The following is a 25,271-nucleotide window of genomic DNA, read 5'->3' as shown; positions in this document are numbered from 1 at the left end:
CCAGCAGGATCTCTCTTTCCTTCTGAGGCTCTAAGGGGACTGAGAGGCGGAAATGATTCGGGCCCACGTAGTCAGGCTGAGTGAGCAAAGGCAGGGAGGACAGCTCTGTTTCACTCTTCTCTTGGCTCCTAGGTCCCTACACAGCACTTTCTGCTTCCCCTTCCCCACTGTCCATTTCTAATGACGTGGTTCTCAACATAGGAGTTGCAACCCCTTTGGTGGTCAATTGAACTTTTTACAGGGGTCACCTAAGACCATTGGAAAAGACAGATATTGAAGGGTCGAAGTCTTAGGAAGGTTGAGAGCCACTGATCTAATGGTGTGGGTGAGGAAGGCATCAGGGTTGTGGACCAGGGCTCCTTGCCTGCACGTGTGCAACACACACACACACACACACACACACACACACACACACACACACACACACCCCTTCTCTCCTCTCTTCTGTTGCTGCCTCCCAGCAGAGCTCTGAGCATCAGAGCTTCTGGACATATAGGAATGCCACTGGGTCACGGGAGATTCTCAGGCAGTGTCTGTGGAACTCCACACCCTCCTGCTGCCCTGCCGGAAAAAAGAGTAAACTTCGTAGTCACAAAGGCATGAACAAGAGCTTTCGTCCTGGACTATACCCGGATGTCCTCAACTCGTCCTCTGTGCATGAGAAATATGGAGAATGTCATGTTGTTGTTGTTGTTGTTGTTATTGTTGCTGCTGCTGCTGCTGCTGCTGCCACCGTTGGTATTCTGTTTAAGCTCCACCCCCACAGCTGCCTGCCAACAGCCAGGTAAGCTCCGCCCCACAGTTACCAGGCAACAGCCAGGTTTGCCTGACTAAAAGGGGCTGCTTGCCCCCTCCTCACTCTCTCTTCTCTGCTCTCTTGCCCTCTTCCCCTTTGTCCCTTCTCTTCCATCCCTTCTCCCCCTTTCCCTTCGCGTGCCCATGGCTGGCCTTTACTTCTCCCCTTTTCTACTCTTCTTCTCTCATTAAACCTTTCCACGTGGAACCATGTTGGCTCCGCCGAGGTTTAAACCCCAACAGTTGCTTTGTACTGTTTCATTTGTTTGAGTCTCCCAGAAGCCGTCTCTACCATCACAAGTAGTTTTAAACTTAACGGCAAACATCATCTTACATTCTATGCATTAGAGAGCAAGTTCCCAGACTCCCGGGCTCGCAGGGATTAAACCTTAGAGGTGCCAGGAAAGTTCCGCCTTGGGATATGGAGAGGAGGCTGAACCATATCAGAGCCCCCCTCCTCACCACCTCCTCAAAGTACAGCACGGTTCTCACCTCAGAAGGAATGAGAGACTGTTGGGGATTTTTGAGGGGAGGGAGCGTTGAGACAGAGTTTTGATATGCACCACTGCTGGCCTGCCTGACAGTCACTCAAACTGGTGTTTAGCCCTCAGTGATCCTCCTGCCTCAGCCTCTCCAGTTCTGGGATTACAGGTGTGTGCCTCAACACCTGGCTGACAGATAATCTCTTCCTGAGTGAAATTTGAGTGACTGCGACCCCACAACGACAATTCACATTGCCCTGAACTTGTTTTAAATGAAGACGGTTTCATGATGATTTTACAGAAAAAGGTCATAAATCAAGGCATCTTTTTAAATCATCGCCGGGAATATCAGGTAGGCAGGCTCAACGCAGTGAGGACACCTCTTCTAGATGTCACCTTAGCTTTGGGGATTGTGGAAACTAACCATCTGCTAACTCAAAGGCAACCCGAAGGGTTTCACCTTGAAGGGCGTCAGGTCAGGCAGTGAGTGGCTAGGAAGGGTCTTTGGGGTTGCAACATTCCGTTCTCCACCATTTCCCCAACCAATCAGCCTTGTAGCACCTTAAACATGGGCGTGGCTTTTATTGCCTCTCTGTGAAGTTCCGTTTACATAGGCCACTCTAGGAGGTCCCTGCTTGGAAATTACCAGGAACCACAGTGGCTCATAGCCATCTGTAATGGGGTCCAATCTTCTGGTGTGTCTGAAGACAGTTACAGTGTGTGTGTGTGTGTGTGTGTGTGTGTGTGTGTGTGTGTGTGTGTGTATGTGTATGTATATATATATGTATATATATGTATATATATTAAACAATATTTTTTAAAATTTTGGGCTCTATTTTTATAAGAAAGAAATGTGGTATAGTTATTTTTAAGTTAGCTATAGTTGAATATTATTTTTTTTCACAGAAGGCCAAAACTTAATGTTTTAATGTAAATCTTATCTTAATGTAAAGATTATCTTAATACGCTAACTTCTCTTAATGGTATCTGTAAAGTGCTTTATTTATTTACTTGTTGTTTGTTTAACTACTGAGGCGGATCTCACTATGTAGCCCTGGCTAGCCCGGAACTCCCTTATGTAGACCAGGTTAGTACTGAAGTCACAGAAATCTGCCAGCCTCTGCTGTCTGACCGCTGGGATCAAAGGCATGCACTACCACACCTGGCCAAGTTCTTATAATTTTTTTAAAAGATTTTTCCTTTGTTTTTAGCTATGTGTATGCCCACATGTCTGTGTGGGGTGAGCGCACCTAAGTGTCTGTTAGATACCAGAAGGAGGCGTGTGTCCCCCTGCAGCTGAAGTCACACTGTTGTGAGCTGCCAGTGTGTCCTAGGAATTGAACTCAGGTCCTCTGTAAGAATAGCGAGTACTCTTAACCAGTAAGCCGTCTCCCCTGCCCATAAAGTCTTTTAAATGACTACTTTAAACTCTAGTTAGGTAGGTGGATCTCTGAGTTAGAGGCCAGCCTGGTCTACAAAGTTCTGGGACAGCCAGGGCTACTCAAGGAAACCCTGTCTCCAAAAACCAAAACTAAAAAAACAGAACCAAAAACCCTAGTTCGATAAATAACTTACTTTAGGTGGTCTCGGTATATTTAGTGCTATACGTCCCTAAAGCTGTGTGCATCTAAAAGCTACAGATGCCGTGTGTCTCAGCTTCATCCAGATTTTATTCAAAAGTAAAAATCAAAGTCACTACTCCTAATCGAGACAGCTGACACCAACCTAGGTATTCAACAGCCAAACTTTCGGGGCAAAGACAAGAATCTAAGGCTCTAAGAAGGTTGTCAGTATTGTCCCCTACTCTCCCCAGTTTAGCCAGTCCCCAGGAGAAAATGGGAGGCCCCTAAAGGCTCCCAGAACTCTATAAAATCGCACATCGTTTTGATTAGAGAGCCCATAGAGACCTCGGAGGGCAATCTGAAGAGGAGCTGTCACAGTGTTTCCAAGGGGACCAAGACCCTGACTGGCCTGTCCCCACAGGTAGAACAACTGGTAGAAGAGAGGACTAAAGTAGCAGAGGGACTCCTTGTAGGTCCCTAAGAGCCGCCCCGAGGTCACCACCTGGTAAGTATGAAAATCCCCTCAGAGCGAGGGAGGCATGGTAGCGCTCCCTGCTCTCCCTTTCCTGGTCTCAGTGGGTACTTTCTAGGCATTTATTTCTAAGGAGCCATTGGCACTCTGCTCTCCTGAAGGACGCCATTTTATCTGTGGGCACAGTCTCACTCTATTGCACAGCTATTTTTCACCCATTCTAACCTGGACCCCAATTTCCAGCATCACCAAAGAGCCTCTCTGTCTTGGGGTGCAGCAGAAACCAGGAGTTTCTGTTCACAACGTCAACTTGTGCCCATAATAAGTGAGGGACTGAATCGGTTCTGAATGAAATGAGTCCTGCCAGTGGGTCTGCCAGCACTCTAGGATGGAATTACCTACTCTGGACATTCTCTCCCTGCCTGTGTTTCCCTGGACACACACACACACACACACACACACACACACACACACACACACACACACACACCTCTCTAAAAACATGGCCACAGCTCAACATGATAGCATACATCTTTAATCCCAGTACTTGGGAGGTAGAGACAGGAGGACCAGGAGCTCAAGGACTACAAGGGTAGTGAGTTCAAGGCCACCCCATGCTACACGAAACTGTCTTGAGAAAACAAGGCAAAACAAAAGACTAAGGTGGTTCCCTAGCTTCCTCCATACAAGCCTGAACGACCTCCCTTGGTATACCTACCGGTATTGGATTAGACACCGGCTAGCTTTAGGTTACCTCTTAGCACAGCAAGGCAGCGTCTTGCTAGTGCCAAAGTCGGTGGAAAGGGGAGCTCCACACGTCAACATGTCAGGAATGATAAAGGCTGATATAGTCATGTTACCTGGCGCCATGAGCTTAGACACGTGATCCTGATTACATTTGGTTTGGTATCAAGAGTTTTAAACCGGGGGTCTGGAGAGAGAGCTCAGAGAGTGGAGTGCTTGCTATGCAGTTGTAAGTAAGCTCTTGGATCGAAGCCCCAGTGGCCATGGGAGAAGTTGGGAGTGGTAGCGCATGCGTGGAATCTCCATGCTGATTGGTAGAAACAAGAACATCCCCAGAGCTTGCAGGGCAGTTAGCCTAACCTGACAGATCCCAGTGAGGGGCTCTCGAAAAGCAGACAAAAACAAAACGAACAAACAAACAAAGATGGACAGCTTTTGAAGAGCCACAACAAAAGGGGCTTCTGACTTCTTCATACACATGCACGCACGCACATATGCGCACACATGCTCACACGTACACGCACACACGCGCACGCACACACATGCAACTATACATGCACGCATATATGCTTACACATGTACTCCCCTCACCCCACACCAAAAAGATACATACGGAGGTGCAGCTCCATGGGGCAAAGCCCCGAGTTTATCATCAGCACCAGAAAACGGAAAAGAAAGAAGAAACAATAGCTTTCTCCTTAGTTAGTTCTTATCTGCTGTTGGTCACCTTGGGGTGGGTTTCCTAACATAATAGTACGTTTCTTCTGCAATCTAGAAAGTTTACACCCAGACGCCAGTGCAGCTGTAGGGATGCCAACCACTACTGTCAGACGGAGGACATGAGCGCCAAGACTTTGGCTCCTGCAGTCATCGCTGTTTATCCCCCACTACAGTGGTCAACTCTCAATCATGAGTCCTTTATGAGTGTTTTATTTACTCCAAAAGCCTCAGGTCAAAGGTACTTCGTTACCTGTAGACCTTCGCTGCTGGGTCTGGTGCAGCGTACAGGAAGTTAGTAAATTACAAGGCACATTTTAAAAAGTAAGGTTTATTTTTATTATTTAATCTTCTCTCACGTGTCTGTGCGTGGGTGTGTGCACGTGAGTGCAGGCGCCCGTGGAGAACAGAGGAGTTGGATTCCCCGTGAAGCTGGCGTTACAGGTCACTGGGAGCCACCCAGCGTGGGTTCTGGTATCAAACTCTGGACCTCTGCAGGAGCTGCCGCTCCTTCTCGCCCTCCTAGGAGGCAGATTGCAAGCACTAGAATGGAAAATCTCTAAGGTGCTGTCTGACCTTCCGTCGTGGGTTAAAAATGAACCAGCGCTGGCCTGTGAATGAATGACAAAGCTGCACCAGCTGCCTGCCTGGGCTCCATCGCAGGTTAAAGATAAAGCCAGCTTCGGGGCTTCCCACTGAACACAGTGATAACCCGAAAGCAGCCAGCGGCTCCTTAGCCCGGGGCTAACAAGACTCACAGGTGACCGGAGGGCAATAAACGCAGTCCGTTCACTCCTTCCTGGACTGGAAACCTCTGACCCGAAACACTGGCAGCCAGTGCTGACTCCTTTCTGTCTTAGACACAGCCTGACAGTCTCTCTCAGTCACACAGAGCAACTCTTAGCTGATTACAAGGTTAGACCAAAACGACTAAGGTAAAATAGTTCCTTCCTGGTTGGCCCAAAAGGACAGAGCATGGCTTCTGTGCCTAATGCCCAAGCCGCCCCAGGAAGGGGGCGATGTGGTGCTCCCCACAATGAAAACTACAAGGAAGGCCAGTTATGGTGGCCCACAGCTTTGATCCCAGGACTCAGGAAGTAGAGACACATGAATCTCACATGAGTTCAAGACCAGCCTGGACTACATGGTGAGTTCCAGGTTAGCCAGGGCTGCATAGCAAGACCCCGTCTAAACAACAACAACAACAACAACAACAACAACAACAACAACAACAGAAATAAAAACTACAACGGACAAACGTGTCAGGTATCCAGTACTACATGTTTTACTCTCCACTAGGTCTTGTTTTCCCAAGGTGCACCACTTTTGTTTGCTTTACGTATGTTCGTCCAAGATACATCTTTTAGTCTATTAAAATGGAACTTGGGCTGGGAGACAGCTCAGTGGGGCCAGCACCAGCCATGCATGCGTGAAGGACTGAGTTTGGCTCCCGAGACACGTGTAAAGCTAGGCAGGACGGGGGCACCTGTAACCCCAACAATCTTACAGTGACTTGGGAGGTGTAACCTGGAGAGTTTCCAGAAGCTGGTGGGCCACCCAGCCGACAGCTCTACAGTGTACACTATACCCTATACCCTATACCCTATACCCTATACGCTGCACACTATATCGTATACACTACATAGTGTACACTATACAGCACACACCATGCAGGATATAGTACACAGTATGCAGTATACAGTACACACTCTACAGTATAAACTACAGTATACAGTGAAGACTACACAATATACAGTGTACATGTATGGTATATAATATACACTATATACAGTATACATATACAATAGTAAACAACTAGAGGGCAGGCCTCAACCAAGATGGAGGGTGAGAACTAATACCGAGGGCAGTCCTCTGACCTCCATGCAGGTGGTGTGTCAGACTTGTACACACATGCGCACACATGGGCACACACGTACACACACACATGTGCACACACACACTTTTGGGGAGGAGTTTACTTTTCTTTTCTTTTCTTTTCTTTTTCTTTTTTTCTTTTTTGGAGCTGGGGACTGAACCCAGGGCTTTGCATTTGCTAGGCAAGCGCTCTACCACTGAGCTAAATCCCCAACCCCTGGGGAGGAGTTTTCAAGGCAGGGTTTCTCCGTGTAACAGCTCTGGCTGTTCTGACTCACTTTGTAGACCAGGCTAGTCCCAAACTCACAGAGATTCACCTGCCTTTGCCTCCCAAGGTCTCAGATTAAGGGTGTGCACCACCCCCACCTCGGCTCATTCCCTTCTGCAGAAGTGTGAATTTCTGGCTGGAGAGATTGTTCAAATGATTGTGCTACCTAACACATACAAAACCCCGTTTCCCGGCACAGCATCAACAGGGCACGGTGGTCCACATCTCTAATGCCTTCCTTGTGGAAATGAAAGCGAGAAGACTAGAAATTTAAGGTCACCATCAGCAGCATAGAAAATTCAAATTCAGCCTGGGATGTATGAAATTCTATCCCAAGGAAGTAGCGGAAGAGAAGGAGCAGCTTCCTCTCCCTCCCTCTTCTATGGCCTTCTCTCCACAACCTTTATTCTGGTGCTTGCTAACTCTTCATTGTCCCCTCTGTGTCTTTTGCAGTAATGTTATGGGAGGGGGGATGTGTCTGCTCCACTCTATCCTGTTTAGCTCCCAATTAAATGACACAGAGACATCAGATTTTATTAATGGCTGCTGGCACTATGCTGGGTAGGTTCTGAGCTATTCTAACCAGACTAGTCTATTAAAAACAAGAGGCATGCCCTGTCACTTGCCACTGTGTCCTGCTTGGGCTATTGTCTGTTGTAGCTGTCTGTCCTCAGGGCAAGCTTCTCTTGACCACAGGCTCATGGCTCATCCTGCTTCACGGTGACCTCCTCCTTTTCTCACTTGATCTCAGGTCCTACCTTCCCCTCTCCCCTGCCCAGTCACTGTCTCTAGCTTTCTCCTTACCTACCAGAGATGGCTGGGAAACATTCTTTCCAGCACATTGGTCAGCACAGTGCCTATGTCCAGACTGCAACCTGATCTTGGGCACAGAGCTCAGCTTCTGAATACACAAGCAGACAAAACCTAGCGTCTCCCCTTCTTAGTCCAATAAAAGGCTCTCTCTTTTACAGCAATAAACTATACGCAGTAAGACTAATTATGGGGTAAGCATAAAAAACACCATGTAAGAGTTACATCCACAACATCCAGTCCATTTGTAAATGGCAACTTGGGAGAAAATACTCTATTATCTATTCTATCTTGGTGAGTTCAGAGTTCTGTACCTAAATCATTTTCTATCATATTACCAATCTAAAAGAACATCTCATACCTAAAACCACTTTTTAAATCCTAAACAACTTGAGTTTTTATTAGGAGACTCTAACTATCCTAACCTTCAAGCCCATTAGGGACTTGAGAAGAAATAAGTGTTACTTGAATAATCAAGGAGTGCAGAGCAAGCAGCTCCCAAAAATTACAGAAATGACAGGGATTGCTCTGTAATGCTGGGGCATCCATCTTCAGTGTTCTGGCCCAGAATATCTGGCAGACATTTTGTGAAGTGGGAATTAAGGACACCTTGCCTACCTTGTCCTCGAAAAGCTCAACGGCCAATTTCCCCGAATCTCATTTGTGATGGAGGCTTTCTCCAACGCTGATCCTCTGCCTTGAGTTAGAATGGGGGTTCCGCCGGGAACAGATCTGTCTCACTGCCAAAAATAAAAGCCTTTTACTTATAAAACATCTTAAAATGCCATAGTCTGTAGACCTCAGGGTTTTTAAAGACCATCTATCTATCTTCGGTGTTGTTTGATGGTGCACCCATGTGGAGGTCAGGGGACAACTTTCAAGAGTTGTTTGTCTTTTCCACTGTAGGTTCTGGGGACCAAACTCAGGTCATCAGCTCACACGGTGAATACTTTCACACACTGAGCCATCTTGCCAGCTCCTGAGACAAAGTTTCACATAGCCCAGGTTGGCCTCAAACTCCTTACGTGGCCAACAATGATGGTCTTGTATTTCTGATCTGTCTCCTACCTCTGAGCGCTGAGATTATATATAGGTTTATACTGCCAAGGCTTAGAGGGTTATGGTTGGAAAGACCCAGTAAAATTTGGCTTTGAGCTGGGTATGGAGGTTGTAACACCAGCACCAGGAGATTGATTAAGGAGGATTGTCATGAGTTTGACATCAGCCTGGGCTACAGAGTAAATTCTAGGCTAGCCTGGGCTACAAAATGAGACCCCCTTCCTTCCTTTCTTTCTTTCCTTCTTTCTTTCGTTCGTTCTTTCTTTCTTTCTTTCTTTTTCTTTCTCTTTCTTTTTTTTTTAAGATCTGGATTTTTTTTTGTCGAGGACATTTTTTTTTTTTTTTTAAGATCTGTTTTGGTCTCCCCACCCCAGGTGACGTAACTCAACAAAGACTCGTATTTATGGTTGTTTCCAGGTCCTCACACCCTTCCGGGTACCTGGAAGTGTCTGCAGGAATTGGGGTTAGTGTGTGTAGGTGAGACCCCGGCCAATGAGTTAAGTAATGTTTCAGTCCTAGGTACAGAGCCTTGAGCATGCTGGACAAGCACTCATGCACGGAGCCCAGCCCCAGTCCAGATTCTGCTCCGAGCTCCTGTTCCCTTGTCCATCCATAGTGGGGATTCGCTGACTACTCCTGGGTGAGTTGTTCCGTACTCTGTAAGCCACGTTCCTCTTGGCTGTACAGGGCTAAGGCGGATTCTGTGTCGGGACGGTTGAGATGCTATGTGTGAAAGCTGAAGGTAGCGTGAATGTGGCAAATGGTAGATTGGTAGCGGACAGGACCGGCGGGGAGTTTGGGAAGTCGGGTAAGGTGGGACCAGACTATGGCTTCTTTGCTCCCAGATGACCTGAAGAGGAAACTCCAGTTTCCTCCGCTTGCAGAAGTGGTGCCCCCTCGGAGTAGAGTTACAGGTAGGTTGTAAACTGCCCAGGGTGGGTACTGGGAACCAAACTCCAGTGCCTCTTGACTGGGCTACTCTGAGGCTAGGCTTCCAGCTTTTTCTCCCTCTGGGTACCAGTGCGTCCACCAGTGCGCGCTTACACGGGAGCGATCCCGAAGGAGTATCCAGGGAGAATCTGGTCTTCCAGGCAAACACATTCCCTTCCCCCCAAGAAGCCTGGCCCCTGATTGCTGAGAAAGGCCTATTTCTGCCAAACGATCTTCTTAGGAGCTGTGCAAGATGGGTGCGAGTGTCACCACGTGCACAGTCCAAAGTGTAACTTCCCGAGGCCCTGACTCAGGACTGTCCGTGGGGGAGGAGGCTCTGGAAAGAATCTTCTGGTTAGAAAGAACTGGGGCTCAGAGCTCCAGGGACCCTGGCAGAAAGCTGGACCGCACCAAAAACCCTTTGTCTGGAGCCACGAAGCTGGGGTCGGAAATGGAGTCCCGTGGGTCTGGGGCCACCGCTGTTGAGCAGCACCTCCTCCAGTCCGAGACCCCAGGGAAGAGTGGGCTGCAGGCCACGTCGAGTGACCAAGTGGGAAGAACACTGCGCTGGTTCACCACTGTGGTTCTGAATGCTGCTTTCCTGGGAATGGTGAGAGCTGAGGCTGTAACCACCTGCACACTGGATGACCTCTATGCAACGTTATTGAACCTGCCAGGGGAATGGGTACAATTTTCATCAGACATGAAATTGATTACCCTAATGTTTTCGAGAGAGAGAGAGAGAGAGAGAGAGAGAGAGAGAGAGAGAGAGAGAGAGAGAGAGAGAGAGAGAGAGAGAGAGAGAGGCGCTGTGCTCATGTATGCTGGCCCAGGTGGTTAGACAGAAATGTGCCTTCCGGGAGCTCTTCCTCAGGCCCTGACCAGAGCCAGCTGGCAACTTAATTTCGAAGCTGAAAAGTAGGCCCCAAGTAAGAAGGGACTTTTCCCAGGTCACAGAGTTGGTTAGGTTGGTAAAACCAGGAAGGTGTCTCTCTCTATGATAATGCTACATAAATCGAGCCTTCGGGTCCTTAAATGTTTCTCTTGGAGCAAAGTGCAAGGCAAGAAGTGACTTTCACCGACTACTTAGACTCCTTACCCACCCACTCTTCATGATGACCTCCCTTGGTCTTTTGGTAACTGTGACCGTGGAGAGATGTGAGTTGTCTGTGGAGTGATCGTAGCTAACTAAATCTTAGGCGGGAAGCAGAGTCAGTCCGTCTGTGGGCCAGGCCTTGCTGTGAGTCCTCCTGGAAGGTGCTTTGGTTAGAACCACTGCTCTGATGCTCTTACTCACGTCTTGCCGTACTGCTCACCCTGGTCCTTCATCCTGGGTGGCTTCTGCCTAGGTAAGGGGCTCACCTGGGCCTAGAGCAGGGAGCAGTGCACTTAGAACCGGGCATTATTGAAATATAGACCACTTCCTAAGGGGCCCAAGGAATTTCCTCTGAAAGCCAGCGGTTAACCTTTTGGTGTTATTGCTCTTACTGAAAAGCAAAGGTTACACTTGTTGATGTAACAGTTTCTTTGCACAAAGAGAGGAACCAGAACCGACAGGGCTTGAGCTAGAGAAGGCTAGGAAAACTCTCTGAAGTATGGCTAGTACCTATGGTCCCAGAAAATGTATAGAGATTAGGCAATTGCATACAACTCACTCACCTGCTTTGGACATTTGGGCTGTGTGCATCTGTGATGGCCTCAGTACTTAGCTAGTCAGCAACTTGTCTAAGAATATCCTTTCCTAAAAGTCCAGTTGTTGGAGTGTCCTGATAGGTTATAGTGGCCTACACAGAGAAGCAGCCGTAGGGTGAGTTAATAATCCCCCTTTCCTTTTGGGCCAACCTCTCAGTGTGAAATGGGCACCAACGGCACTTTCTGGGCCATGGGCAGTTTGGTTCAGTTACAGAATCCATAATGGACAATGGCAGATTGGCCAGGCAATTCTTTACACCTTCAGGGGATGGTAGAGACAACTGTGAGTCAAGGGAACCCAACAGGAACGGTTATCAGGTCGAGAGGACTTAGAAAGCAGAGCACACTCTTTTATAACGGGCTTCTGTGGAGACCCAACCAGACCAAAATCAAACACTCCAGGAGCCACCATAATAAGGAATTCAACAGGGTTAGAGTGAAAGTCTCTATAGCCTTTGTCTAAACCAGTGGCTCTCAACCTTCCCAATGCTACCACCCTGTAATACAGGTGACCTCCAACCGTAGATTATTCTGGTTGCTACTTCATAACTGTAATTTTGTTATTGTTATGAATTATAATGTAGGTATCTGAGATGCAGGATATCTGACATGTGACCACGTTGAAAGGTTGTGAGCCATAGGTAAGAACCGCTAGTCTAGGGCATGTTAAGATCACTAGTTGGCCGTAAAATTGTCTAATTTAAAGAGTTATTAATTTTCGTAGCTAGCCTGGCACATAAGGTAGATGAACCTGGAGAGCCACTAACCACGAGTATTTGAAAGCTTTGTTATCGCTGGGCTTGCCCTCCACTATTCCTGACGCTTTCAGACTACCCGATGGTTGCTCATATGAACACAGTGTGCTTGTCTCCCCTGACAGGTTTCCTTACTCAGTGTTAGCGTTGTGGGAAACCACAGAGTCTGCAATCACGTGTACAGGGTCGTGCGTGTGAATACTGGTGCCCCGGAAACCAACTGTGAGATACCCAACATGGGTGCTGGGAGCAGAACTGAGGCCCTGTGGATAAGTTATAAGTCATTGAGCAATCCCTCCAGCCCCCAAAGAGGAGCTAGAAAGTGAAATTTTGTTCCAATCCGTATGTGAATGCTCTACCTTTCAGAAAATGGCTCCATATTTTGGAACCCATGGGAGTTTTCACCGGTTACGAGACCAGAATTTTCCCCAGGTCGCAGGTGGCTTTATGTTCCGTACAACTAGCACCCCACTGCTGCAAAATGAATACGCGGACCTCTATTAGAATCTTTCCAAAATGGAGACTAACGTGTTTATCAACGTCAAAGATAGGCACTCGTCTTTGATTATGGAAGGAATAGAAACGTCCAGAGAAGTAATTCAGAAGGCAGACGGCTACAAGCTCAATAAAGGCCCACGAGGTGGAAAAGATCGCCACCTAGTGGTGACCAAGCAGACATCAATTAAATCCATTCACCTCTAAGAAAACAAGGTCTGGTGGGAAGCCCCCTATGAATCATGCTACAGGGGTATAGCATCTCACTTAGCGGCATTAAGTTTGTTTAATGTGACTCAAGTGTTTGGTTGTACCCATAGCAATGCCTAGGTCTTGTGCGCACAATGACTGGACGCACAATACCCTTTTTTACTGACATGTGTTTGGTCGTGATCAGTTAGTAATTGAACAGGCCATTTCCAGTGAGGGTATCACAAGCAGCCGTGATCTTCAGGATAGCCAGGAGAGCTTTCCACTCGGCAATTCTAGTCAACCCACTAAGGATGTGGAGGGAATTTGGCTATAGCTCTGGTTTACGGCTTATCCAAAGACTATAGCATTTCCCTGTGTTTTCCTGCAAGTGTGTGTGTGTGTGTGTGTGTGTGTGTGTGTGTGTGTGTGTGTGTGCGCGCGCGCGCGCGCGCGCGCGCGCGCGCGCGCGTGTATAGAAAGCTAACACCTTCAGGGCAATCAGAGCCTATGTTCTTGAGAAGGCTGTCTGCTTGTAGACGGGTCCTAGTGGAGATACACAAATACACTTTGGGTTAATGCACAGAAGCTTTGCCTATTGGATCATGTCACAGATTAGGTGACTGTGAGGACTCAGATGCTATCACCGGGTGCAGCAGAGACAATTCAGAAGGACTCAGTCTATGCTCCCCAGTGGCTCCCCAGTGGGAGCCACTGGTTGCCACCCGTTAGAAACGCTTATGACTGCAGCCATCCAGGCAACGCAGGAGCTGGGTCCCCTATTGCCTTTGAGTGTGTGCCTCCCTGCTTAGCGGTTATACAACCTGCATGGTGAACAGCTCGAGTGCCTTGTGGTCAGGAGCCCTGCTGGGAAAACACAACTTCTGATTTAACCACAACTACTGTTACAGCACAGTGTTTCTGCATGGGGCACCGTCCGATCGCCACCCAGAAAATGGGCACTTCCGGTGGACTGGGAAAGAGACCGGTCCATCCGTGTCTGACTCAGCCAGCCACTAAAATCACAGGGTTTGGAACTTCAGTGTCTTAACTGAAAGGATGGATGGAGTGGGGACGCAAACGCAGGTTAAAAGCCCTTTGCAGTGAAAATACATATCCGCCAATGTTTTGTTACAGTTTGGGTTTTTTTTTTTGGGGGGGTGTCTTTTTGTGTGTACACATACACCCCGCCACGGCGGCGTATCTTAGAGGGCAGCGCTTTTAATGCTAGAAGCTTTGAGGACCGAGCCAGCGAGCTCCAGGAGGCGCACAAACTCTCCTTGCGGCCCTGCTTAGCAAGGGATTTACATCCTTTGTAGTTCAGATCCTTAGTACCCCATACTAAATAGGTTTTGATAGGTGATTGGATTTGGGCCGACCCCTGGAGTTCGTTCAAACTGCTTAGTAGTTTTACTACTGCCTACTTAGCATGAGAATCTGCCAAGTCATTTCCTTGGTACTTAATTCTTTTTGTGCTTGCTGCCGGGTTAAACATCAGCTCGATGTTTGCGTGCCAGTGGCTCTGGGAATTCCTACCCTGGCCAGGGGAACTTGATAGTCACTTCCACGGTTGTCCCTTCAGACCAAACAATTAACCGCAAACAGCAAGACTCAAGATGACCATGGTTCATGACCAGGGGAGAGTTCCAGTACAGTATTAGTGCCCTTGGCAAGAAAGTTGTTTGTGTCTGTTGCAAGAGTTTTATGAGGTGAGTCTCTTGATTAGCTAGGACTACAGGGACGGCTGCTGGGCCAGACCCTTACATATGAGAGTTTAAAAGAATAAATAGAGGGTCGGAGTGCAGATTAGCTGACCCCAGGGCTTCCTGGAAGGCACTGTAATGTCCCTATTTATTCAACTTGGTCCTGTGTCTTTCCTCTTCTCATTTTAGAACTGAACTCAACTTCCTTAATAAAATAAAACATCTGCATGTCATATAGACAGTCTTTACCTAAGTGAACTTATCACCCCTGGATACCTACATACTGGGATTCTTTTTTATTTTTTGATTGATTGATTGATTGATTGATTTATACACTGTGGCTGTCTTCAGCCACACCAGAAGAGGACATTGGATCCCACTACAGATGGTTGTGAGCCACCATGTGGTTGCTGGGAATTGAACTCAGGACCTCTGGAAGAGCAGCCAGTGCTCTTAACCACTGAGCTATCTCTCCAGGCCCATTCCTTTTGGTCTCATTTCTAGCAGTTTAAACTTCATGCATTACTTATAATCTAACATTTATTGACCTTAATCTTCAGGGCACAGTAGGAAGGAGTTCAATAGGAATATTATGCAAAAAGATTCAGACTGGGAAAGTTGTGAATCGGGCAACCTCTAGATGCCTAGGCCTTTGAAAATTAAATCAGCAGCATCCTAGGAACCACACACTACCTAAGATACATCAGCCAGGAAAGAACGTGGACTTCTCCTCCTCCTTTTTTCTTTTTAAAAGAATACTTCATTCACATAAGCTTGCCCCCTCTTTGCCTAACCAAAGTCTCAGGAATGCTAAGATCATAAATGTCACCACACCTGCTTTAGCATTTAGTGACAGAATAAGCAAATAGAATAGTAGATATGTGAGAAGATATTTAAGACTGTTTTTTCTTTTTCCAAGGGCCCCCTCTGGTCGTTAGCTCGTTTAAAATTTATTGTATTACTATTTGTTTAAACCTCGCTGCTCTACTTAGAGAGAGCGGAAACCACAATCCTGGCAGCCTCAGGAGCTTTGAGGATCCTTCTGGGCTGACCCAGGAGGAGGGTGCCCTGGCCGCTGCCTCCCCTGGTCGCTGCTTCCCCTGCCGAAGGACAAGTCTAGATTCTGCCATTTTCCTCCCTGCTGAGCTGGAACAGGTCATGAGTGTGTGGATTCCTGGGCCAAGGTACTGAGCCCTCAGCGTGGTGTGGCTTAGCCCCTCTGGCTGTTGGGTGCTGTGAGGGTGACCACCCCTACTGCACACCTTCTGCGGACAGTAGCCTTGGTAAACACCATGATCCTTCTGCGGATGGCTGCCTCCCATGTGAGCGACTGGGAACCCTTTAAAACAGTGGTCCTCGAGTCTGTGGGTCCTCACTCCCTTGTGGGGGCTGAATTACCTTTTCACAGGGGTCTCCTAAGAGCATTGGAAAACACAGATATTTACAGTACAGTTACGAAGTAGCAATTAAAATAGTTTACAGTTGGGGGTCACCAAAACATGAGGAACGTTAGGAGGGTTTAGAGCCGCTGCTTTAAAGAGTGTAAGGGTTGGAGATTTAGCTCAGCGGTAGAGCACTTGCCTAGCAAGCACAAGGCCCTGGGTTCAGTCCTCAGCTCTGGGAAAAAAAAAAAATGATGTTTAAAGAGCGCAAGGCACTGATTTTAAGGTGAGGCTTTCTTCTATTGTACCTGGCAAGTGAGCAAGTTCGTCTATGTGAAAATGTCCCCATTCTAGCTACGGGATAGTTCAAAGATGTCTTAACAAAGTGAATTTACTCCTGTCCCAGCCCCACATGTACACAGGCTCTGGGCCCTTAACTTTGTGGGGATAAGCACGTGTCCCAGATATCAGGTTCCCAGATACCTTCACCGGTGGAGGGATTCGTTCCTAAGGCTGGCGGTCCAATGAGGTGTCTGCACCGCAGAGGACTACACAGATCCATAGAGCTCCAGTCAAGGAGGCAACCTGCAGAGACCTCCGCTGCTGTGCGAGGTCGTGGGGCACGAGAGACTCTGGCTGGCACTTTTGTATGACCGTTTGATGTCAAGGCCACCACCAGACGTCTCTTTTAGCACTGCACATTGGATGCCAAACCCTTTGATTTGGCAAAACGTTGTTTAAGGGGTTGGAGGGTAGGTCAGGAGTTAAGGAAGGGCACCTGCTGGTCTTTCAAGGGCCTGGATTTGCTTCTCAGCCCCACATCAGCTAGCTCCAGTGACTCCAGTTTCAGGGTAGAACACCCTCTTCTGGCCGCTGGGTACAGGTAAGTGTGCATACACACATTTAGGTCCCCACGCACACACATAAATGTTTTTAAAACTTTTTGTTTGGGGGTTGGGGATTTAGCTCAGTGGTAGAGCGCTTGCCCAGCAAGCGCAAGGTCCTGGGTTCGGTCCCCAGCTCCGAAAAAAAGAAAAAAAAAACTTTTTGTTTGAGCAAAGGGAGAGTCTTAAGTTGGACAGCTTCTGGAGTCAACAGAAGTAGCCAACAGCGGGGAAAAGGAAGGTTTATACACAGAAAAGGGAAGGGGAATATACTGAAGTAGCTGCGATTGGTTCAGTTTAAATTTTGAGTTGTTTGAACATAACCTACACATTGTGCAGCCCATGAAATTGGCCATGCGTTATGGGAAGTACACTCAGAAGGTTACAGGGTGCTGACAGGTTGGGATGGAGTTCCTTACATACACAGAGTTAGCTACAGGCCAAACTTACTTTGAATAATAAATTGTCATTTTTTAAACATCCAATTGTCAAATTCATGCTGTACCCGGTGTGTGTAATGTATTGCAAGGAAGGTTGACATCCTGTGCTTCTGATGGCTGAGGGTTCCTTTGAAGGAAAGTGTAGATTTGAGTAAGCTCAGTTGACTTATCTCCTGTGTGTTCTGTGTGTGTGGAACCCCATCTGCACCAGAAGCAGTTGAGTTTTAATAATATAAAAATTAGAACAATGTGATATTTAGAACTTTGGTATGTAAATTATCATATTGGCACTTATATTTGTAAATACAATACTAAAACCTTATTTCAAATATAAGATTAACGATACATCTTATAAGTAATAATAATAATAATTATTACTATTATTATTACTGGTGAGATGATTCAGCAGTTTAAGTTGGTTTAAGATGTGATGGCCTGAGTTTGACCCTCAGAAGCCACACGGTGGAAAGCGAGAATTGACTCACACAAGTCGTCCCCTGATCTAGACATTCATGCAATGGCATACACATGTGTGCATGCACACATATTAAATACAGGGGAAAAATAAAAATAATTATTAATTTGATGCGCTAGTCCTTGGACTTGGGCTTGTGCATGCTAGATAAGCAGTCGACCACTGCTACACCCCCAGCTCCATACTAGCTTTTAAGGTACTGTCAAACAGGAAACAGAATTAAAGAGCTTTTGAAAACTTGAGAGGTTTGAAATGAAGAAAAGCAACGGTAACTCCACGGTTGTGTGACTTTAGTGTTACAGAATATTCCATCCTTGCTGTGGGCCTTGAAGCCACTCTCTGCACCCCACTAATATTTTTTTTTACAACTACAGATATAATTAGATAAATATTACTTCGTAAGTAAGAGCTTTTGGCTTTGTAAATTGCAGGGAGTGAGCGCTGCTGTGCTGGGACCCACATTTCCAGACCTGGCCAGAAACGTGAACCGGAACATCAGCAGCCTTTCTGAAATCTTCGTGGGCCGAGCCCTCGGCTACCTGGGCGGCTCTGTGGTTGGTGGGGTGCTTTTCGACTGCATGAATCATTTTCTACTTTTGGGTAAGCGAGGAGTGATTTTCGTTCCTTTGTTTCTGTTACTAACTTTGCAATTTGTCTCTAAACTTAACATATTTAGCTGTAGTGTGGAGACATGGGCAATCGAAGTATTATGCTTTGCTGACCCTCACAACCGCCTTGCCAGGGTCTAATGTTCCGGGTCCATGATACCCAATCATTACGGAGCCCTCTGGAAACGACTAACCCTGCGGAGGGAGCGCTAGCAATCCCAAGTCTTGTCAGCCTTCACCGAACCCCAGGCACCCCAGGCGCTATTCCAGACACACAGAAGAGGGTTGTCCCCAGAGTTGTGCTTATCCGAGGCACAGTGGGATTCCTAGAGCTGTAGATGTAAGAAACTTCTGCTCTTAAACCTGGGTTGGACAGGAAGGGGAGCAGAAGGTTGATGGCAACGCATGCTGCATTTACATCTGCTGCCTCACATCAGTGTCAAGCCCAGGCTGCTGTACCTCATCCTATTGTTCCTGTTGGATACATGAGTGAACCCTCTTATTTCCAAAACGGACTGAGAGGATCCATATAGGGATTATATAAATGTAGGGTTTGGTTTGTGGAGAATCCTGTTACACAGTTGTTCCACCACTGATCTAAATGCCAGCCCAGAAACTGTATGCCTTGTATTTCCCTCTCAAGTCCACAAACTAACTTTTAAAATTTTACTATAAACTGCTAAACTAGTCCCCCCATTTGGTCTTTTTGTTATTCCATACATAAACATCCCTTTTAGTTCTTGGAGTTTTTTGTTTTGTTCTCTCTCTCTCTCTCTCTCTCTCTCTCTCTCTCTCTCTCTCTCTCTCTCTCTCTTTCTGTGTGTGTGTGTGTGTGTGTGTGCTGTGTATTCATATTCATGTGTATGTGGGCTCATGCATGTTCAGATATGTGTGTGGGGGCATGGAGGCCACAAGTTTGTTCCTTGACCGCTTTCTGCTTTATTTTTAGGTGGGGATTAGAACTCTGGTCCTCATACATGCATAGCCCATGCTCAGTCCCTGAGCCAGCCCTCTAACTACTCTCCCTCCAGTTGGATTATTTTTAATAATTGTTAATATACATTTAATTAATTATTGTGCACACCCCAGAGCCCTTATGTTCAGGTCAGAGGACAACTTACTCCTTCCACATGCGGGTTCCTGGGCTCTACTTCAGGTCATCAGTCTTCGTGGCATCGAGCCATTTTGCTGGGCCTCCTTGTGGTTCTGAAAAGTAAAACATTTAAGGAAATAGTTTTTACCTCTTTGGTTATAAAACATGGCTTAATGGTATAATTTAGAGTTTGCTTCTGTCAGTAATAACATTATATTCATTTCATAACCTTTTATATTTTATAATCCATAGAGACTATACAAGGGCATGGCTACTCGTAGAAGGTACAACCCTACAAGATTATCCTCTTTTAATTTGACCCTGTTTGCATTTGGGGAAGCTGTTATTATTAGGCTGACTTGACTGCAACATACAGACTAGACTGCATGAATACTGATTTTGACATCCAACTTTCAACTGTGTTTTCTCAGGGCTGTCCCACCTGCTCACTGCGGCCGGTCTTTACCTCACTCCTTTCTGTAAAACAGCTGCCTTACTGACTGCCATGATGTCTATTACTGGTGTCTCATTTGGTGTTCTGGATACAGGTTAGTGGGTCACTCAGGGTCCTATCTGAGACTGAGGCATGCTACTGCTGAGAGGAGTGGAGAAGGTATTAAATTGTTCCTCATGATGGACTTGAAATGACAGGGGACTATTGATCTGGTCATTAGACTCATAACCACCCTGCTAGCAACTGCTGTCTGTGTAATTAGGGCATTGATTTTCTACATATCTGATGATACATGATCTTAGAGATTCCATTCTAGGAGAGGTTATGGTTTGCTGCTGTCAGGATCTGAGGAGGGAAAGCCAAGAGCCAGGACTTTGTGCTACTTTCTTTGCATTTATTATTTTTGTCCTTTGTTTTCTCAAAACCTCCCTCTATAGTAAAGTTTCTGCATATGCAATGATGTCTTTGAAAACCTAAAGGGGTGGGGGAGGTGACTCAGAAAGATCCGAGAACTCACTGGCCATCCAGCCTAGCCGAATGGCTTTGGATTAGAGTAGTCATTGTCTCATAAATTCAGAGTGGAATCCATTTTTAAAATCAATCACTTTATAAAAAGAGATAGCCGTGGACTTGAAGATTTGAACTTCTCTTCTTGTAGGTCCTCTGATAGAGTTAAGGGCAGATTCTGAAATAGGTATAATCTCCTGTCATAGGCACACCAGGGCCAGGATTCTGAATGGGTATTTTGTATCTTTTTTAAGCATAAATAAACAGTACTTTTATTATTGCAAGTACAAAAAAGGGTTGATAACGTGTCTGAAGTGTGTGTATACATGTGCGTATGTATGTTGTCTTAGTTAGGGTTTTACTGCTGTGAATAGACACCATGACCTAGGCAAGTCTTATAAAGAACAACATTTAATTGGGGCTGACTTACAGGTTCAGAGGTTCAGTCCATTATCATCAAGGCAGGGAGCATGGCAGCGTCCAGGCAGGCATGGCACAGGAGGAGCTGAGAGTTCTACATCTTCATCTGAAGGCTGCTAGGAGAAGACTGGCTTCCAGGCAGCTAGGATGAGGGTCTTAAAGCCCACGCCCACAGTGACACACCTACTCCAACAAGGCCACACCCTCTTCAACAAGGCCACGCCCACTTCAACAAGGCCACGCCCACCCCAACAGGGCCATACCATCTAATAGTGCCACTCCCTAAGCTGAACTTAAATAAACCATCACAATTATATATATATATATGTGTGTGTGTGTGTGTGTGTGTGTGTGTGTACACCAAATAAAACTCCCCAAGGAATTGTCAGCATATGAAAAGGTCTTTGCTAATGTGCCTGCCTCTAAGAGGTAGTAATTGATCAGATAGTTGGATGTCATGTATAAGCATGAGACAGTGTGTGTGAACATCCCACATCACAGAATTGAATCAGGTGCAATCTTTAATAATTTAGAACATTTGCCATGTATTAGATATGTTACTGTATTTAACTTAAATCATTTCCTTTGTTGGTAGGTGGGAACGTCCTCATCTTGGACCTTTGGGGGGACAAAGGAGCCCCACATATGCAAGCCTTGCACTTCAGTTTCGCCTTGGGTGCCTTTCTGGCTCCCCTGCTGGCTAAATTGGCCTGGGGTACCACAGCATCTGCTCAGAACCACACAGAGCCTCAGTTAGACCGTTCAGCCTTGAACCGATCCTTTGAAGCCGCCTCAGACTCTGTGTTGGCAGTACCCGACGACATGAATCTTCTGTGGGCATACGCTTCCATCGGAACCTATGTTCTAGTACTTTCTGTCTTCCTGTTTGCTCCATTCTTTAAAAAAAGCTCAAAGCAGAAAAAATCCGCAGCGTCTGCTCAGGGAGCTCGAAGAGCTAAATACCACAGGGCCCTGCTATGCCTCCTCTTCCTCTTCTTCTTCTTCTACGTGGGAGCTGAGGTGACCTACGGTTCTTTTGTATTCTCCTTCGCCACCTCCCACGTTGGCATGGAAGAGAGCGAGGCAGCTGGCTTGAACTCCATCTTCTGGGGGACCTTCGCAGCCTGCAGGGGCCTGGCCATCTTCTTCGCAACGCTCTTACAGCCTGGGACCATGATGGTGTTGTGTAACATTGGCAGCGTGGCCTCATCTTTCTTTTTGGTGCTTTTTGACAAGAGCCCTCTTTGCCTCTGGATCGCGTCTTCTGTGTATGGAGCCTCGATGGCTGCCACGTTTCCCACCGGCATCTCCTGGATTGAGCAGTACACCACCTTAACTGGGAAATCCGCTGCGTTCATTCTGGTTGGTGCTGCCCTGGGACTAATGGCGACTCCTGCATTATCTGGAATTCTTCAGGGACACTATCCCGATCTGCCAGTAATTCTGTACATGTGTCTGGGCTCAGCAGTATTAACAACTGTGTTATTCCCTGTGATGTATAAAGTAGCCACCTTACCTCTGGATCGAAAGCAGGAAAAAAGCATCAACAGTGAGGGCCAGAAAATATTACTTTCTAGCTCTAGGCTAGTCAAGGAAGCTAAATGAAAGAGGAAGGTGGAAAGGTGTGAAAGCCCGTGCGCGCGCGCGCGTGCGCGCGCGTGTGCGTGCGCAATGGTTTTTGCGGTGGTTAAAATGAAGAATGGGACATTCTCTAATAAAAATACAATAGAAATGCTTTTATATAACTCATAGCTGAGGTCTCTAAGCAACTCTCCTGAAATATTCTGCAGCCCGTGTCTTCTCCAGCTGACAGGGAGCACGCAGTCATGAGGCACCAGGTCTCCTGAGACCCCTTACACTGCCCTCATTGAAGTTATCTCCCAGCCCATGATTCTAGGAAAGAAAAGTATTTCTAAAATAAAATCCACGACTTCCAGAGATCCTGTAAGACAGCTCTGAGAGATCAATGTAACTGCCAGCACCTTCTTCATTTCCATGAAGTGAGACACAGAACAGAAATAGTTTTAAGAGTATGCTCCTGGGGCTGGCGAGATGGCTTAGTGGTTAAGAGCACTGACTGCTCTTCCGGAGGTCCTGAGTTCAAATCCCAGCAACCACATGGTGGCTCACAACCATCTGTAATGAGATCTGATGCCCTCTTCTGGTGTGTCTGAAGACAGCTACAGTGTAATCATATACATCAAATAAATAATATTTTAAAAAAAGAATATGCTCCTATGTGAACATGGGCCTGTCTAATATACTTAATAACACACTTTAGTTCTAATTTTCTGAGATTAAAGCCAGATTTCACCAATCCTAACTATAAAATTGTGATATTCCTTACAATAAATGGTTGTTCAACATTGCAGCAAGGCTAATCAGTAGTTCCCTCCATCTTCATTTATAAAATGTTGAATCTCATGATTCAATCCAACGAAACATCACTATTTACCATATTAAGATTACGAGGACACCTAGTTCCACATTATTTCCTATTTTCTTTGGTGTCCGTTGTACATAACACTGGGTTTCATAAGAGCTGTGAGCTGGGGACTAGACAGTGCCCTCTCAGGGCCTTGGCCTGTTCTAGGGCTTGGGTCTGTGCTTTATTATTTCCGAGTTGATTCTCGCTGGTCTTGAGTAGTAGTTACACCATACACACTGTAAATGTTTGACAGTTTTACTTTTACTTTTTCTCATGTCTTTGTGTGCATGCCCATGTGTCTGTTCTCATGTGTGCAGTGCCTAGAAAGGCCAGAGGTTGGCATCGAGAGTTTGCCTTGATGACTCTTCACCTCTTCAACGAGGCAAACTGTCTGATTGATGGACGAGCTCTCTGACACTCCTGTCTGGCTAGCCACCATGTCCTTATCGCTGCTCTCTGAGCCTGCCTACCATTACAGATGGACCGTTACACCTATCTGGCATTTTCTCGGGGACTGGTGATCCAAACTCTGGTCCTCACACTTGAGTGATAAATATCTTAAGCATTGCGCCATCTCCCTAGCCCACAGTGTTAATCTGCAGTATTCGTCCTTGGAAGCTCCTCTTCTCCGAGTTTAGAGTACCTGGGAAACCAAACTAAGACAAGAAGGTGGGTTGATGGCCTGGGCACTAAGGATGAGAGCGACTATTTGACGTGAGTGTGGCAACACTGGCATGGGTCAATTGAATAGATCTGGGTACTGTTGCTTTTACAGTGGGTTCTCAGCAGCTTTGAGTGGTAATTACACTCTAAGCATGCTAAACTGACAAAGGTTCCCCAAGGTTTATGTGGTCTGACATTGTTTCTACATTGCAATGTGATTGGTTACTTTCACCTCATGTCTGTAAAGAGGAAGCTTTGATGAATTGATTCATTTATTGCAAGTGACTTTCAGCTCTTTTTGGTGCTCAGGATCAAGGCCAGAGCCCTGCACATGCAAGGCAAATGCTCTACCCTTTAGCTACATTCCAGCCCCAGGACGCTCCCTTCACAACAACTGCTGTTAACTGTGTACAACCTGCTCTTATATAGGGTACATCACACTGGGTTTCGTAAGAGCTGGTGAGCAGGAGTTCAGAGGTTTAGTCCACTGTCATGGCAGGAAGCATGGTAGCATCCAGGTAGACATAGTGATGGAGAAGGAGCTGAGAGTTCTACACCCAGATCAGCAGGCAGCAGAAAGAGTGAGTAGCATTGGGCCTGGCTTGAGCTTTTGAAACCTCACAGCCCCACACCCTGTGACACACTTGCTCCAACAAGGCCACACCTCCCAATAGTGCCACTCCCTGTAGGCCTCTGAGGGGGGCATTCTCATTCAAACCACCATACCCCCTAATCCTTCCCAAACAGTTCCACCACCCGGGGAACAAAAATGGCCCTGTGGAGGCCATTATCATTCAAACCACCACAGCCTTAGACGGTGGTGGGTTTTGGCCACTTTGAACCTTGTTAAATGTGGATTCCACCTTCAGAGAGTACTAAAGAGCTCGGAAGATGGAGCTCTGAGGGAGAAACCTGGTGACAAGAACTAGGAATCCACACTAAAAAATCTACTTGGATTCCACAAACCAAGGTGTGAACAGCTTTCTATCACTATAACAAATACTTGGGATGATCAGCTAATAAACAGGAGAGGGTTACTTAGGATCATAATTTCGGAGAATCTGGCCCACGATTGCTTGACTCCTCAGCTTTGGGGCTTGTGGTAAGGGTACGAAATAGAATAAAATCACTCATCTCGCACCCAGGATGCAGGAGAGGATGAGAAAGGGGCCAGACTCCCTGATTACTTTAAGAGATGAATGCACAGCGGCCTAAAGGTTTCCCACAAGGCACCATCGCTTAAAGTTCCACCACTTCCAAATGCCCGACTCTCACCACGCATCAATTGCCAGGGTGTTGTGACATTTGAAATTCCTTTTTTTTTTTTTAAAGAGTTTTTTTATTTTTATTTTTTATTTTTTTTATTTTT

The 25,271-nt window shown here is 46.6% G+C and overlaps 1 protein-coding gene across 2 annotated transcripts; it reads left to right on the top strand.

Annotated features, from left to right (window-relative positions):
* Window positions 1-10,061: 10,061 nt before the first annotated feature.
* On the top strand, window positions 10,062-23,028 carry LOC116887235 (sodium-dependent glucose transporter 1). 2 transcript variants are annotated; one of them, XM_032888795.1, is made up of 4 exons: window positions 10,062-10,324; window positions 18,161-18,329; window positions 19,862-19,978; window positions 21,407-23,028. In XM_032888795.1, the coding sequence occupies exons 1-4, from the start codon at window positions 10,166-10,168 to the stop codon at window positions 22,414-22,416; spliced, it is 1,455 nt and encodes a 484-aa protein (XP_032744686.1). In that variant the 5' UTR covers window positions 10,062-10,165; the 3' UTR covers window positions 22,417-23,028. The 2 variants fall into 2 exon arrangements, with proteins under 2 accessions (XP_032744686.1, XP_032744687.1); XM_032888796.1 differs by having other exon boundaries at window positions 10,166-10,324; window positions 22,564-22,589.
* Window positions 23,029-25,271: the final 2,243 nt, after the last annotated feature.

This window comes from Rattus rattus, chromosome 18 (genome assembly GCF_011064425.1).
Source record: "Rattus rattus isolate New Zealand chromosome 18, Rrattus_CSIRO_v1, whole genome shotgun sequence".
NCBI classification, from domain to species: Eukaryota; Metazoa; Chordata; class Mammalia; order Rodentia; family Muridae; genus Rattus; species Rattus rattus.
Note: the sequence above shows the minus strand (reverse complement) of the source record. Positions and strands in the feature narration are given on the sequence as shown.